This window comes from Lontra canadensis, unplaced genomic scaffold (genome assembly GCF_010015895.1).
Source record: "Lontra canadensis isolate GAN:19392208 unplaced genomic scaffold, GSC_riverotter_1.0 scaffold54, whole genome shotgun sequence".
NCBI lineage: Eukaryota > Metazoa > Chordata > Mammalia > Carnivora > Mustelidae > Lontra > Lontra canadensis.
Window position 1 is genome coordinate 12,008,337 of NW_022631048.1, and position 15,992 is coordinate 12,024,328.

The window sequence follows — 15,992 nt, forward strand, 5'->3', positions numbered from 1 at the left end:
CACCCAGAAGGGTATGCGGTGGTGATGGGGGCTTGCTGTCAGCGTCCTCTCCCCGCCTTCCTGCCCGGGCCTCACACGTCCTCGCTGCCCTCCCGACCCCTGCCCCCGAAGCCGGGTCCTTCTGTGCACCTGCCAGGTGGTCCTCCGTGCTCTGCCTGCCACGAGGCGTGGGCGCAGACGTTTGCCCAATGTCCCTTTTCCCGGAAGCCCACGCGAGCGATCCGGGGCGGCTCCGACGCCATGCTGGGAGAGCCACACGTCATGTCTTTTAGTCCGGACTGGGGTCCCTTTAGTTGGGAATGCGGTGCCCCCACCCCGGTGCCTTGCGGGCTCTTTCCTGAAGCTCAGGCCTATGGAACATTCGTTTTGTGCCACACGGCCCAACTTTGGGCGTCCCTAAGCTGCAGACCCCGGGCTGCCCATGGGGAGGGGGATGGGGTGATGGGCTTCCTGCCATCCTGCTCATCAGGTCCCCTACAAGATCAGTGATCAGTCCCACAGCGGGCGGGCTCTGGGTCCTGGATGCAGCCCCAGCCTTCCTTCCATGGGCCTGTCCTCTTAGAAGGGGGCCTGGTTATGAGCCGCAAAGCCATAGTTTCCCAGTGACGTGTGGGCAGCGTCCCCAGGTGTTCTGGAGTTACCCACTGGGTATGAGAACGGTGCCCTGAGGATGGGGTCCTGCAGGGTGGGGTTCTGGAGGATGGGGCGCTGTGGGGGTTGGGGTTCTGGAGGATGGGGTTCTAGAGGATGGGCCCTGAATGCCAGCCCCTCCTGGTCCCTTACCCCCAGGTGAGGTAGGGGATGGGATTCCTGTGCTAGAAAGATAAGGAACGTGGCTGAGGCTGGGCCGGTGAAGGACCTGGTCACGATCACGGGGCGCATAGTGGCAGAGCCTGCATCATCTGAGGAGCCTCGTCCCTTGACAAAGCCTGGACCAGCTCCTCCCAAGAACAGGCACTGGGCCTGCTTTCCGCACCAGAGTAACTGACTCAGAAGCGAGCCCCAGGCTCAGTGGGCCTCCCTTCATAAGACAGTTGTGTCCGCATTCAGATCTCCCCACCGGTCCCTGTCCCCTCCTGTCCCCTCCTGAAATATGGGCGTGGACCCAAGTCATGCACTTGGGTGATGGGGGCGTTGGAAAGGTGTTTGTGCTTTACTCACACAGTCACGTGCCCCCCTTCCGGTCACTGTCTCCTCCTGAAATACGGGCGTGGGCTGGTGTCCCACGGCTGCAAAATTGGTCTTGCTGTGCTTGTTTCTTATATAAAATCACACCATTAGCCGAGGAAATGAGGATCAGTAATTGCAAAAGTGTGTCGAGCAAGAGAGCCCCCCTGGGCTGATGGGACGAGTCCTTACCAGATGGGATGCCCACTTGGCTGCTTGCTGGTGCATCCTGGACCCCGGAGGCTTCCCCAGATGGCCAGGGAGACTGGCGACGTCACAGGGGCCCAGGACCGCTTTGGGGGCCAGCGGAGGAGCTCCTTTTCAGAGACACGACAGCGGGGAGGGGCAGTGTAGGCTTTGCGGTTGGCCTGGTGCTGGTGTAACCTTGGCCCCAGATTCCACGTGCACCCCCCCGCCCCTGCCTTCGGGTTTCTAGGGCCTTTTGGAGTTGCAGGCTGCGATAAGCGCGTGCCAAAGCGGCCGGGGGTGAAGGAGGTGGGGCCGGGCTGAGGCAGGTGGGGACCCGACACACGTACAGGAAGCACTGTTGCTGCTGCACACGTGGTGAGGTACCTGGAGGGTAGCGTGTCCTCGGAAGGCTTCCCAGGGAGGCGGGCAGGCCGCTGTCTTCTTGCAGCAGCCCCACGAGAAACATGCAGCTCAGGAGGCATGGGGCCTCCCGGATGAGGCTAGGGTGTAGGGTTCTGGGGAGCAAGGGAGACTTTTATTAAGTAGGTTTCCGGGTCATTCCTAAGCCAGGAACTGTGCTGTGGTGTGTGAAGGGGAACCTGGTTTGTGAACCCAGAGAGCAGGTAGAGTCTTTGCCCCTAAGCGAAGACGCACAGAGAAAGTAGCCTTGTGTCCCCCTCTGACCAGCGCCCTGTGTGGCAAAGTGGTGCCCCGTCCAGTCGGCCTGCAGGCCGCCGGGGCTGCGGGTTGACAGGGTCCTGAGCTGGGTGTCAGAAGCGGCTACCGCATCTCAGCTGTGTGGCTCTGCGCACGGCGCTGTCTTCCCGAATCCCCGTTTCCCAGGCTGTGGGGCGAGGACGGTCCCGTCTGCTTTCTTCAGGTTCCCGCCAGGAGCCAGGTGTCCCCCAGGTGTGTCTGCGCTTGCCGATCTCAGCCAGCCCTCAGGGACACCGTGCTGGAGGAACAGTGAACCGTGGTCTGGGGCTGGCTTTGCCTCTGTCCTCGGAAACCCTCCTGTCGCTCCGCCCCTGCGTGCACATGTTGTAGCCATGCCCACCCCCTTGCTGTCCCCAAGGTGCAGAATGATGCCACTTCAGGGTTCGGGTACCGGCTGTGCTGTGCCCAGTACACATTCCCTTCAAGTGACCCCCCTCACCACAGAGACCCTCAGCCCCTCCACGCCGCGCTGCGGCTGTCACCGTGAGCGGGCGGGTGGCCTCGCCGCCAGGCTGGGGGTGTGGGCGGTGAGTGGTCTATCATGCACTTGGGTGATGGGGCGTTGGAAAGGTGTTTGTGCTCTGTCTGCACACTCACGTGCGTGGACCGGGTCTGCTGGTTCTCAATCTGTTCAGTCTAGCTCAGCCTCGGGCACAGCACAGTGACGGCAGGTAGGCGTGAGAAGTGGCAGGAGGGTGGGCAGGCCCTGCCTTCCCATCTCGCTGTGTGTGTGTGCGTGCGTGAGTGTGCGGGTGTGTTCAGCGCTCTACCTTTCATGCATGTATCTGTGCGTCTGTGTCCTGTCATCCGTCTGCCATCCATCCGTTGCCAAGGGATGGAGGCGGGGATTCTTGGGGGGCCTGGCTGGAACCCAGCCAGCAGGCCTCAGGGCTGCTTTGGGGAGAGTGGGCCCAGCCTCCCTGACCTCCTGGGGGGCCACTGTCCTATGCCGCTCAGGGTCCAGGCCCGAGGGAGCGGGCTCTGTCAGCCTCCAGAGTCCTCTGTAAGGGGACGTGTAGGGGAGGCACACATCCACCAGGGACAGCCAGTGGGCAGGCTCTCTCAGCGTCCTGTGCACAGAGGAGGGCACCCTCTGGGTCCCGTCTCTGCCTGCGGTCTCGGATCACGGCCTCGGGTTTGCCATTGGCTTAGGCACGGCGTGGTGTGACTTCTGGGGCATGCCATCTCCATTCCCGAAGGGGCCTCGGGAGTCTTCCTTGTCGTCTTCCTTTCGCTCTGGAGCCAGACTGAGCCAGGTGCCCAGTGACGCGCTGGTGATGTTGGGTGTCCAAGCCTGTGAAGGGTTCTCCAGGTCTGGGGCCGACAGGGAGCAGGAGGGAGGTCTGTGAGATCTGGGCGTCCTGCCACACATGTTCCCAGCATCACCCCCCTTCAGGCGGGCGCCCGGGCTGGTCGGCAGAGCGGGGCTGGGACTCGCAACAGGCCCAAAAGAGGAGCTGCTGCATCGTGGGAAGGGCTCTCCCGCCTCTGCTGTCTCGGGCAAAGCCTTGCACACCTCTTGAACCTTGGTTTCCCCACTTCTGGAATGGGGCAGGGGATTCCTACTCCCACGGTTGCCGGATGTGTCTCCTGAAATGCTGTATGCACAGCCAGTGTGCCGCGTTAATACACGTGCACACGGAAGGGTCGTGAAAGTTGTGAACTCGGTCCAAGCCGAGGGTTTCCCCTGCTGAAAGGCTTCTTGAACCGTAGACATACTCACTTCTTTTTTTTCCCAAGTAAATACTAGTGGCCAAGTTAATGCTAACCGTGACCTCGGTTGAGTACCACGTGTAGACAGATGGGGACGGGCACGCACCCTGCCGAGGCTGCTTGCCTGGGGCTGCAGGTGGGTCCGTCCCCCCATGAATCCCGTCCCACTGGGGGTTCGGGGAGCGTGTGGCTGGGAGTCTGCAGTCCCCGGGCTGAGACCTCCCGACGTGCCAGAGACCCTCCCGGGCCTTAAGATGAGCCTGCGGCCACCACACTGACTTCCCACCTGCGACTCGACGAGGACGGGCCGTGTCCTTCCTTCTCGGCAGGCTGCGGGCTGGGGACGGGGACCAAGAATGACCAGTGCTTTGTCGTTTGCAGGCTCCGGGGGCTTCTGCACCATCCGCTGCTCTCTGCCGTGCCAGACCGCCCAGGTGAGTGGCCAGCACCGTACGTAGCTCGTCCGCGTGTGCCCGCCCGGGGTCAGACCTGACAGGGAGCCCCTGAGCTTGGTGTTACTTTATTCTGTGGTCATCATTCTTCTGGTTTTGTTCTGTTTTTTACTTTAGAAAGATGTTCAAAGGTGTTACGTATCAAGTTTTTCTTTATCGACTTTCTTTTTCGGACCTCAGCGTCCCAGCCCTAAAGCCCAGACTGCGGGAAAGCAATTCTTTCCAGACATGGTTGTGGCTTCGTTGTGCTCGTGGCCGCTGGGGGCATTCCCGGGCCGAACCCGGCATGTGCACAGAACTCTGCTGGCCTGCGCCCCGGCAGGTGCTTGCCAGGATGGCCACAGCCCGCGCTCCACATGGGGCTGTCCCTCAGGAGCTGCGGTTGGTGGAAAATCCGCGTTATGACTTTTCAGATCAGTGTTTCAAACACCTGGTTCATTTTTTGAAAGTAATCAGAACTCTCTCGCAGCCCTCTGTAGTGCGTAAGGTAGAGAGAACAAAAATCTCCGCGATCGTCTGCCTCCTGATGGGAATTAATCAGCTTTGAAAATCAAGTTTATGACCTGGGGTCTGGTGATGTTCCTTGTTTTAGGTCTGGTAATGACCTTGTAGGTATTTCTAAAAAGTGTCTATCTTCTAGAAAGAAATGCTAACGTATTTATACATGAAGTTGTGGAGCATCTGGGATTTCTTTGAAGCAGAAAGCTGGCGGAGGTAGCAGGGCGTGGGGGGCCACGTGGGGTCATTTGGAAGTCAGATGATTGTGAAGTGGTTTTGTATGTTTCTGAATTTTTCCAAAGTCAGGAGAGAAACACAGAGGAAAGAGGCGGTAATAGATAGGCGACAGCCGCAAACCCCCAGAGCTCATGGGCTCTGGGCCCAAACTTGCGTCCTGTGTGTGTCCCTTGTCTCCCCGTGGTTCTGCCATGGGGCATCACCCCATTGGGGTTGACCTGGCGTCTCGTCCCCAACCACCCTCAGCCCTGGGGGCCTGTCCTCCCGGAGGAGGAGGAGAGAAGGGGGAGGAGGAAGAGGAGGAGGAAGATGGGGGGTGGGGGAGGAGGGACGGCTCCCGACCATGGTCTCCACAGTACCGTCCTGTGATGCAGATGCAGCTGGGCGCTGTGGGCAGGAGGCCCCATCCTGGCCTCACCAGGCCCTCCCCTCTAGGATGGGAGCACTTGGTGGTCCTGCTCTCTACCCTCCTGCTTCCGCGCCCCTGCCCTCCCACCTGCTGTCCCCCCGCACCCCCCCAGCACCCGGGCGTCCTCAGCAGAGAGCCGCACACAGCCATGCTTGCACGAAAGAGGACACGTGGGCTCCTGTGTGAGCTGCGTGTGCAGAGGCTGACCCGTCCGCTGCTCTGGGGACCAGCCTTGCTCCTGACCCTGATCCTGACCCCGCTCCTGACCCTGCTTCTGGCCCTGCTTCTGGCCCTGGTCCTAGGCCCACGGGGCTGAGCTGCACCATGGAGGACGGACGCGAGCTGGACCTCACCTACGTCACCGAGCGCATCATCGCCGTGTCTTTCCCTGCCGGCTGCTCCGAGGAGTCCTACCTGCGTGGCCTGCAGGAGGTGACGCGGATGCTGAGGTCCAAGCACGGGGACAACTACCTGGTGAGTAGGGGAGGGCACTGAGCAGGAGGACGGGGGAGCCAGGGAGTGCGGGGACAGTCAGGGGACACAGAGCACCGTACTTGGGGAGACACTGAGTTACCGGAAATATGAAGAGGTACCGAGTGTCTCGGGGTGGCTGCTAAACCCGTCGGGGGACGTGGTCCCCGCCTCCACGCATCTGGTCCTCCGGGCACCTAGTTTCACGGAGATGCTCTTGGACTCCCTCCCTCCGGGCCTCTTGTCTGTCGTGCCACCTGCTGCACCTGCCCATGGCGGCTGCCCCAGGGCGCCTGAGGGTGGGCAGCCCCCCTGCTGTGGCTGTGTTCAGCATCAGATAGACCTGTCAGCCCCAGTGGTTTCAAAGCATCCAGCATCCCTGGTGTCAAAGCCCAGCCTTTCCCTCCTGTTGGCCTGAACCCCGAGGACAGAGGGTGGGGTCCTGGAAGCCGCTGTGCCCTGGGGACCCATATGACCTGGTAAGAGGGAGCCCCCAAAGAAGTGTGGGCCAGAGTCCCGCGTGTCCCCTGGTACCCAGTGTACTCCCGCGGTGGCGGCCTCTGTGCAATGGCCCCGGGTTGTCCCGATGCGACCATGCATTGAATGACAGTCCCACACCTTGTCTGCACCTGCCCCCACACGGCCTCGTTATCTGGTGAAGCTGCTGACCTTTGCCCTGCTTGATAAGGCCATGATTGCCGCCCTCTGGTATGACCACATGGCTGTCTGCGAGAGTGGCCCAGAGACAGAGTGGATCTAAGGGGGCCCTGCCTCCGTCCCAGCAGCCGGTATGGCCTGGAGCGGTCAGTCTGGCCCTGAGAGGGCAGTGTGGCCTGAGGGGTCAGTGCCGGCCCGAAGAGGTCAGGGTGGCCCAAGTGGTCAGTGCTGGCCCGGAGAGGTCAGTGAGGCCTGAGCAGTCACTGCTGGCCCCAGATGGTCAGACGGCCCCAAGCGGTCATGCCGGGCAGAGCAGCACTCTCCTGGCCCCCGAGGGCCTGCCGCTTCCCTGCATGCCAGTCCTCGGCATTACCTAATAGCAGCCAGGGAAAGCGTGTTGCAGCCCAGAACCCAGACGTCTGCCTGGGGCCTGGCACCTTTGGGACGGCTGCCCTTCTGACCCAGGCCATCTGCTCTGCAGGCACACCCTCCTTCCTCTGCCCAGTGGTCAGCACGTTCCTGGTCCCTGCACCTGTCCTCCCTCCCCTCCGTTCACTGGCCCCAGATACTCGGGAGGGCCGTGGGCCCCGGATGGCAGGGACCTGGTCCTTAAATGGGACCAGGCCTATGGCCCATGGGTCTGGGCAGCAGCTTGGTCCAATTAGAAGGGCTGTGGACCCCGGCTGGGGCAGAGCCGGGTGCCCCAAGCAGACCTGGACGGGGCCTAGAGCTCCACTGTCTCTGCCATAAGGGGACCTGATCTCCTCCCCCAGGCCCCTGGCTGCTGCAGTGTGCATGGTGGGGCCCCCGCCGGCTCTGGCCCTCACTGCCCCTTCCCCCCCAGCAAGCCCGGCTTCTTCCCCGCCCACCCCCCCGCCACAATTCCGTCCACCGTCCCTATGTATTCTGTTTGGGTTTCATTCCGTGACAGTAACATTTCCATGTGAGTTTCAATCTTTCAGACTCCTCAGTGCCTTGAAGGCAGACGTAGCGGGAAGTGTGAACACTGTTTCCTCTTTGACCTCCAAGGTCGTGAACTTGTCTGATGGCTTTTTCTTTGCCCTTCATAGGTGTTAAACCTTTCCGAAAAGAGATATGACCTTACAAAGCTCAACCCAAAGGTACGACCTTAGCCCTTTACTTTCTGGGTTTTGTCAAACATCCCTGACGCATATCTGCTCGTGCGAAGCTGTTCAAGTCTCTGTGGCATGTGACGTCCTAAGGGATATCGGGAACTCTTATCTGTGGGTTGTTGTTTTTGTTTTTGAGTTGTTGCTTTTTTCCCTAAGCTTTTTTCCCTAATCTCTGCCCCCATTGTGGGGCTTGAACTCACCACCCTGAGATCAAGAGTCACATATTCTACTGACTAAGCCAGAGAGGTGTCCCTGTTAATTTCTTTCATTTGAAATAATTGGGTTTATGGTACGTTGTGAAAATACACAGAGAGACCCCACGTAGCCCCAGTCTTCTGCAGTGGGAGCATCATGCATTAACTCGCAGTAACGTGTTGATGCCAGAGGCTGAGGTTGGCGGGATCCACCAGACATTTCCACTGCCGGGGTCTCCCTCCTGCCACCCGTCATGCTCTCCCCTCTGTGCGTTCATCTTTCTCGTAAAGATTTAGGGAGGGCTTTAAGCTTGTGCATGCGTGTGAGCCATGGTGTGTGTAGTCTGTGTGTGCCATACGTCGGAATGTCCGGCTGCCGCTGGAGTGGGAGTGTGGTGTGTGCTGAATTGCCTGTTTTAATGCCAGTTAATAAAGCAGGCCCTAGAGGTCCCGTGTGATAGCCTCTCAGCTCTGCTCAACTACACAGAAAAAATCTAAGGGATTCCTCAGTGTTAAAGCTCTTACCTTACATGGTGGAAAGGATATGCGGTATTTTCTAGCTTCCTAGGATTTTTCTGAAATTTTCCCATCATTTTGTACGGTTTCTATTACTTTCATAGAAGAGAGCTCCAACTCCCCTTAAAAAAAACGAAGGTAGAATAGGATGCATTTTGCATGGCTAGGCAGGCTTCCGGGCGGGGGTGCTGGAGGCTGTCCGGTGGCTCGGGTAGGGGCCTGTTCCCATGCACAGACACTGTATTCTGTGTCACGCAGTGAAGACCGTCTCTGTTCTTGCTCGGAGCTATAACCCGGGCTCAGGGTGCTTCCCTTGTGGGCACGCTCCTGTCCCAAGAGGAGCGTGTTTTCCTTGAAGCATGTGGGCTGGGCTGCTCTCTGGGACATCTCCTGCGCGGTGCATGGGGAACGGCCCCCTGCATTTTCCCAAGCTCTGATTTTAGTCTGCACTGAGGAATTTTGGCACCAGCTCCAACCAAGAACTCCTGTTTCAGATCTGGCCGGGCCAGATCTGCCCGCCCCACGAGCTGCGCCCCATTAGTGGCACTGAAAGCCTTTTCTCGGGTTGCCGTCCCAGCTGCAGGACAGCAGATAAGACGGGCATGGACGTCTCACGGGGGCAACATAATACCCCCCCATGTTCCCTTCCAGGGAAGGCGCCCGGCCGCAGCTCCCAGGCGGCCTTAGGGAGGGAACACGCGGCAGCGCTGCTTACCAGCCCGTGAAGGGTCTTTGTAGAGACAGAGCCCGTCTGTCATTGCAGATCCTGGACGTGGGCTGGCCGGAGCTGCACGCGCCGCCCCTGGACCAGGTGTGCACCATCTGCAAGGCGCAGGAGACCTGGCTGAACAGTGACCCCCAGCACGTGGTCGTCATCCACTGTAGGGTGAGTCCCCTCGGTGCTGGGCCGGGTGGCGGCGCCGCTGGGTCCCGCGAGACCTCCTTCCACGCGCACGTGCGGATCTGCCGGTGTTGGCGGTCACGTTCACACACCCGCCCTTACGGAGGAAAGAGTCCTCACTCTCCCGGAGCTGGGCTCTGGAATGGGCAGGCCTGGGGGCACTGAGTCACACCTGCACATTTTGAAATGAACGGAAGACATCCATGGTGGTGAAACATTGTATCTGGATGTGGTTTGTTTTTTCCGGAAAGCCCTTTGGAGAAGGAGCAGGGCGCGGTTCGGATGCTGTCCGGCTCCCACTTATACTTGGTCCACCTGAGCCTGGGGGGAGGATGCTGTTAGCTGTGAACACGTGGTCCTACCCAGCCGGCTGCTTGAGGGGGACGGGACTTGGTTGTCCCCTGGCAGCGTGGCTGGAGCTGGCCGCACCTGACCTCTGACCTCCTGGGAGCTCTCCTCTTCCTCCTCTGGTTTCTTGCTGCCGTCCTGTGCTTCCTGGTCCTCAGGTCTGATGGGTGGAAAACGAGGCTGGACGGAACGCCAGTGTCCTGCGTGGGGAAGTCCGGAGGCCGGCTGCTCCACGAGGATGGTGGTTTCCGCAGACCTGCGTGCGCTGGTGCAGCGTGGTGGGGGGCACCTTGGGAAAGGACAGTGCTCCCAGAAGGAAGGGGCCCCTCCTCACTTTGTATGTTACACACCATGTCCCAGGGACTCTCTCCACTTCTCCAGTGTGTTCCTATTTCCTTCTTGAAATGTCTTTTTCAGATCTTCTCACATTCAAAAGCTGCAGGAAAACCCATTGCCTTGGATTTAGTTTAGTTGGCAAGACCCTTCCCCTCGAGCTATGCTGGGCTGTCCGAGCCACTGTCCCCCAGGGGTTCTGAGACCCGCTTGCGTGAGGGCTGCAGGATGGCGGCGGGCCTCGGTGGCCGTGTGTGACAGGCCCCTTGGCTCCCAGCAGAGCCCGGCAGGTGCACACGAACGAGCCAGGCGTTTCCTGCTCTCCTCTCCCTGCTTCTGCTCACACCCGACTTGCTTACTTTCTCCAGCCAACAGCCAGGCTCCCCATTCGTTTGCTTATGAAATTACGTTCCCTGGAGCCTTTCAGAGTGGCGTTATACTAAGGATCTTCTCTCTGGATTTATGTTTTGGTGCAAACTTCAAAAGAAGATAGGCTTTTTCTTTGTTTCTTAAACCAATTCTTGTCAGTTAAAACCAACTGCTTTCCATCAGGCCTGGCCTGGTGCTTCTGGGGATGCTTCCCCTGGGGCTCAGTGCACAAGGCTTTCTGAGCAGCAGTCCCCAGCAGTCTGGCAGACCTGGTGCAGGTAAGAAACCCAGGTCCTGCTCTCCCTGGCCTCTGCCACCTGGGCCCCCAGAAGGTTTTGCGGTGCTGGACCTCAGGAGGCTCCCCTTAACTACTTGTCCCATTTTGGTCATCGACCTCACTTTTTAATGAAGTCGATTACACTGTCATTTACAGTGTCTGTGTCACAGGTGACAGACTCACTGCAGACAGATCTCCGAACCATGTGTGGTCCTACCCAACGCTTGGCTCCCTAGACAAGACTTTTTTTTTTTTTTTAATTAAAGATTTTATTTATTTATTTGAGAGAGAGAGTGTGCATGTGCACAAGGAGGAGGGGAGCGGCAGAGGGGGAAGCAGGCTCCCCGCTGAGCAGGGAGCCTGATGCAACACTCGATCCTAGGATCCTGAGACCATGACCTGAGCCAAAGGCAGACACGTACCCGCCTGAGCCCTCCAGGCGCCCCGGGATAAGTCTTGTTAGCGGGAGTTACTGGGAGCACATCAGGAGTTCTTGGAAACCACTTGCTCCCCTCTTGCTTTGTTCTGGGGACATGCAAGCCCTTTCCAAGACGTTCTAGAAAACGTGCCATGAGTGAGGCATCCTCACTCAACGTGAACTTCCAATGTCGGCATTAACAGAAGTTCATCTGGTTTGTGGCAGGGGTGAGATTTGGATCATTCCTGCAAACCTGTGAGCTCTGCAAAAGGTGTGCTTCCTGCCATGCGCCCCAGGAACGGGAGCGGAGCGGGGCCCCTGGCCGCAGGAAGGCAGACCCAGGCCCAGCACGGGGACGGCCCTGCCCTCTGGTCCGCTGCACAGGACGGGTTTGTGTGGCTTTGCACCGGGGCCCCTTGCCTCCACCTGCCCACGGGCGACGGGCTGAGCAGACACAGCCTGTGGGTCTTCTGGAAGGTGTGGTGCCCTGTGCTGCACTGGTGCAGGTCACGGTCCTGACGTCCTGCTGGAGTTCAGCCTCTCAGGGTCACCACAGACACAGGGACTGCCTGGGTGTGACAGCTTCGTGGCCCCACGCATGCCCAGCGTGGTCGGGGAGCCGTTTCCTCATAGCGGACTAGTAGCTGCATGGGGAGGAACCGGCCATGTGTCCGAGGTCCCCACGTGCACACCGTGGAGAGGCGTTTGCTCCGGTGGAGGTTACGGCCTGGATTTGCTCTGCTGTTTTTTTTGTTTTGTTTCTGTTTTTTTTTTTTTTTTTTACACATTTATTTGATAGACAGAGATCACAAGTGGGCAGAGAGGCAGGCAGAGAGAGAGGGGGAAGCAGGCTCCCCGCTGAGCAGAGAGCCCGATGCGGGGCTCGATCCCAGGACCCTGAGACCATGACCTGAGGCAAAGGCAGAGGCTCAACCCACTGAGCCCCCCAGGCACCCTGCTCCGCTTTTTCTTTTCCAGGATAGACGTGGGGACGCGCGTGTCCATGGCCCTGCCATTCTAGCTTCGTGTGCTCCTCTGTCTGGGCTGCCTAACTTCTCGTGAAAAACCCAGACCGCAACTATTTTGGGTTCTGGGGGCTGCAGGGTCTTGTAAGTGCTTGCCTGTGCTGTTGCCTGTGGATCTGGTCCCCGAGGCGCCTGGACGGACGGGTGTGGCATGTTCCTGTCACACGCATGGTCATGGTTGGGCTTTCTGGGTTTGCCGTGTGACACGGAAGGGTATTTTGACTCTTGACTTTTCTTCAGTTGTCCTAAAACATGGCATCGCGTTGCTCACAGGTTGCAGGATGTGGGTTGGGCAGAAGTGGCTTGTGCACCGTGGTTTGCCGACTGTTGATCTGGGTCATGGCAGAATGTTCCAGAAGGTGGCAGTCCATGGCCCTGGGTGCAGGTGGCCTATCACGGCTGTGGTGCTTCCACACACCCTCTTCCCTGGGTCCCATGGGTCCCATGGTTTCCACTGGCCTGCGGTTCTGGTGGCTTCCCTGTCCAGGCTGTATATGTCTGTAGTCATGGGCTGAGCCCCGCATGTTGGGGCCATTGTCCCTGTGGAACTGGGCAGGGCCACGCTGGTGGTGGCAGGTGGCAGTTGTGATGCCCTCTGGGCCCTCTGCATGGCGTGCACAGCTCTCAGACCCCTCAGCCTGTGAGGTGGGCGTTAGGCCCTGTCACCTATAGTGAAGTCATGCTAAGTGCTTCCTCCTCCCACGTTCTCATGGCCCCAGTGGGACCTGGTTAGCTGAGTGGCCGCCTCTCTGCAGACCTGTCCTCGAGGGGCCCACGGGTGCCCCAGGCGTGCCTGTGCCTGCTGGGCTCAGTGCTGCTGTCCCCCAGCACAGGGACCAGAGGAAGCTGGCCGTGGCTCCCCCAACAACGCTAGTTCTTTGTCGTCCCAAGCTGACCGAGCGAGCCTTCTGCCGCTGCCTCAGGAGTCGAGAGAAACCGAGTCCCTCTTCTGTCTCCCGCAGGGTGGGAAGGGACGCATCGGCGTGGTCATATCCTCCTACATGCACTTCACCAACGTGTCGGCCAGGTATGCGGGGCGTCTGTGCTGCTGGGGGCGTCGGGAGGTCTGGGAGGGGGTGGGGGCTCGGCCGGGAGCAGCCCCAGCCACGGGTGCGCCCCGTGTCTGCCTCGCACTGGCGTCTTCCGTGGCGGCGGCGGGAGAGCAGTAGCGTGCCGTCCTTCTCTAACACCCCGGAGGGCTGGACGTGACTGTACCAAAGGCAAGGCCTGTGCGGTCTCACCGGGCGCCTCGTGCCCTGTGAAGCTGAGTGGCCTCATGAGCCCTGGGTCTCTGGGAAGTACTTTGCAGGTTGGGCTTCTCCCCCTCCATCCCCCTGAGTGACCTGGGGGCTGCTGTCATGCTCGCACTGTACAGATGACAGACCCGAGGCTCGGCCTGCTGTTGGTCTCCTGGCCCGTGAGTGGGAAGCCTGGCCCCACTGGGATCCCAGGAGGTGGAACAGCTGTAGGGAACCAGCCCGCAGGAGGCTGGGCTGGCAGGCGCAGCGAGGCTGGGACAGCCTGCGGGTGCTGGGGCGGCGCGGGGTCCCCTGGACGCAGGGTGCCCCCAGAGGCGCGTGCCCTGAGCCCACATCTCACTCACACTGAACTCTGGTCCAGGAGCACCGTCCTTTGTGGGTGTGCCTTCACCCTGTCGTCTGGGTGGCCGCTCTGTGGGGCAGGGTCTCTCCGTTCCAAGGACGTGCACGCGCTGTTCTCATTAGCCGGGAAGTCCTGCCCTTTCCAGCAGCGAGGAGTGGAGTCTGACTGCCCAAGTATTTTTTCTGGACACAGACGGCGGAGCTGGGGCCGGCCCGGGAGGAAACCCGAGCCCCCATGAAGCCCAGAGCCCTTCTTGGTGATAATGAGGGTTTGTGTGTGAGCCAGAGCCGGAGGCGGCTGCTCCTGCCGAGACCCCTGCGGAGCCCAGACAGGGCACCGAGACCGCATCCCGGCTGATCTGCTCGGGTAACCGTCACGTTTCGACCATGGCAGCGCCGCTCAGCCCTGTTCTTCCCAATCACTGCACTTTCCCACATGTGCGCCCGACCGGCAGCGTGGAGGGGGCCCAGCCCCCAAGCGTGGAGGCGGCGTTAGGTCATTAGGCACGGGGCTGGTTTGTGCCCGTCGAGGCAGCATCTCCTGATTCCCTGCCCCGAGCCTGCCGTGGCGACCAGCCTCTCACACGTTTGTGTCCTTGATCGCTGGCATTCCCAGAAGCCGTCACGGGGAGCACGCATCTCTAAGAGCTCTGTCGCGAGCCATGCTCAGGATGGCCTCCGAGAGGAGAAATCGAGAAGGAGAAGGAAGCTTCTTGGGTTGGCACCCTGGGGACAGGTGATCGGGGAGACCGTCAGCGGGAGTATTAACGCTGACGGTGACGTTATTCCTGAACGAACACTCACACACGCGCACACACACACGCACACACACACGAGCCGGAAGTACGTTGTCCGCATTTAGTAAGACCCCTGAGCTCTGGGAAGAGGAACGCTCGCAAGTGAAGCTCCGTGTAAGCTACTTCTCAGCTTAAAACACGCACCGTCGACGACGGTGAAGGCTCGGTGCTGCTGGCAGGCGACCTTCCGTCTGGGCCAGCCCTCCCCCCTCCACCCCGGGGCAGCCCAGGACAGATGCACGCGGTGGATCCCCGTGTTCCGCAGGGCCGTGCGCACACTCTGTGAGGGGAGAGCCCAGCTCCTGATCGGCCTCGAGCAAGACTTGGTTGCTGTGACCTCTCGCGTCCATGTCCCACACTGTGGGACGGATCCGTCAGATCAGCCAGACCGAACGCCCAGCTGCAGGGTTTCCTGAGGGTCCTGTTGAGCGCACTCTGCTCGTGCACGGCCACCGCTGTGTGACTCCCCCCTGCCCCAAGGCCTGCTGAGGGTCGTGACCCCCTGTGGGTCCCGAGCTGGCCCCCAGGTCTTGCTGGTGGTCACTAAGGGCAGTGTTAACTGCTGTGCCCCAAACCCTTGGGATCCCGACGCTCACGCACAGCCCTCTGCTACTTCCCTGCCGTCGTGGGGTCGGTGTGGCAATGGGACAATTTGGGATGCCAGCCTTGTGCCCGCCTGGGGGAAGGAGCCTGGGGGGTGGCTATCCTGGGAGCTGTGCCACCTGGAGAGAGGGTGCTGCTGTGTTGGACGGTGGTCCAGACCTGCCAGGCCGTAGCCCCTGCCCCCGTCACCCGGCCACCCGTGACGTCCATGTTTAATGCTGTGCTGATGCTCTCTTTCCTTCCTCAGCGCTGACCAAGCCCTCGACAGGTTTGCGATGAAGAAGTTCTATGATGATAAAGTTTCAGCCCTAATGCAGCCTTCCCAGAAGCGGTACGTATGCGTCCCCGAGCCAGAGCCAACAGTTTGGTGATATCTTACAATTCAGAAAGTGGGACAGAAGGGACGTCTCCCCGGCCAGCCTGGTGGGTGCCCAACGGCGAAGAAGGGCCACCGCGCGTGTGGGTGGCCAGGGAGCCTCGGCTCTGGCTGGCTCTGGGAGGTGGACCCAGGACCCCCCCACCACGTGCTCCACGTTTCACACCGGGGCCTCCACGCTCAGGGCGGCTGTGGATTCACGCCGGGATGTCGGGACTGGGCTCTGTCTGCTGGACCAGGGGTCGGCGAACCGTGTCTCTAACCTGCTGGCGAGTAGCTGGTCGGGGCCCCGCCGGCCGCGTGGTCTCTGTCATGGCGGGCCCAGCACGAGAGTGAACGTGGCCTCACAGCAGGTGTGCAGTTGGCCAACTCCTGCACTAGGCTGTCCGCCCCAAGGCCTTTCCTCACGTTGGCCCCCCGGCCCACCCACCGCTCGCTCTCCGGCGCTTGGCTCTGCCCCGGGAGATGCTCAGTCCCGGTGGCGGAGGGCCCAGGGGGAGCAGACTTCCTCCTGCCCCGCGCCCCCAGGTGAGTCCACGCCACCCTCCGGGCCCAGCCAAGGAAGTCCCCGCACTGTTACTTGAAAGCGAA

The 15,992-nt window shown here is 60.4% G+C and overlaps 1 protein-coding gene across 2 annotated transcripts in view; it reads left to right on the forward strand.

Annotated features, from left to right (window-relative positions):
* TNS3 (tensin 3) overlaps window positions 1-15,992 on the forward strand; it is a 197,203-nt gene that overhangs the window by 90,080 nt on the left and 91,131 nt on the right. For both annotated transcript variants that reach the window (XM_032875022.1, XM_032875023.1), the window contains 6 exons: window positions 4,168-4,220; window positions 5,685-5,856; window positions 7,581-7,631; window positions 9,117-9,239; window positions 12,987-13,051; window positions 15,273-15,356. In XM_032875022.1, coding sequence (XP_032730913.1) covers window positions 5,707-5,856; window positions 7,581-7,631; window positions 9,117-9,239; window positions 12,987-13,051; window positions 15,273-15,356 — 473 coding nt within the window. In that variant the 5' untranslated portion in view covers window positions 4,168-4,220; window positions 5,685-5,706. The remainder of the gene's footprint in view (window positions 1-4,167; window positions 4,221-5,684; window positions 5,857-7,580; window positions 7,632-9,116; window positions 9,240-12,986; window positions 13,052-15,272; window positions 15,357-15,992) is intronic.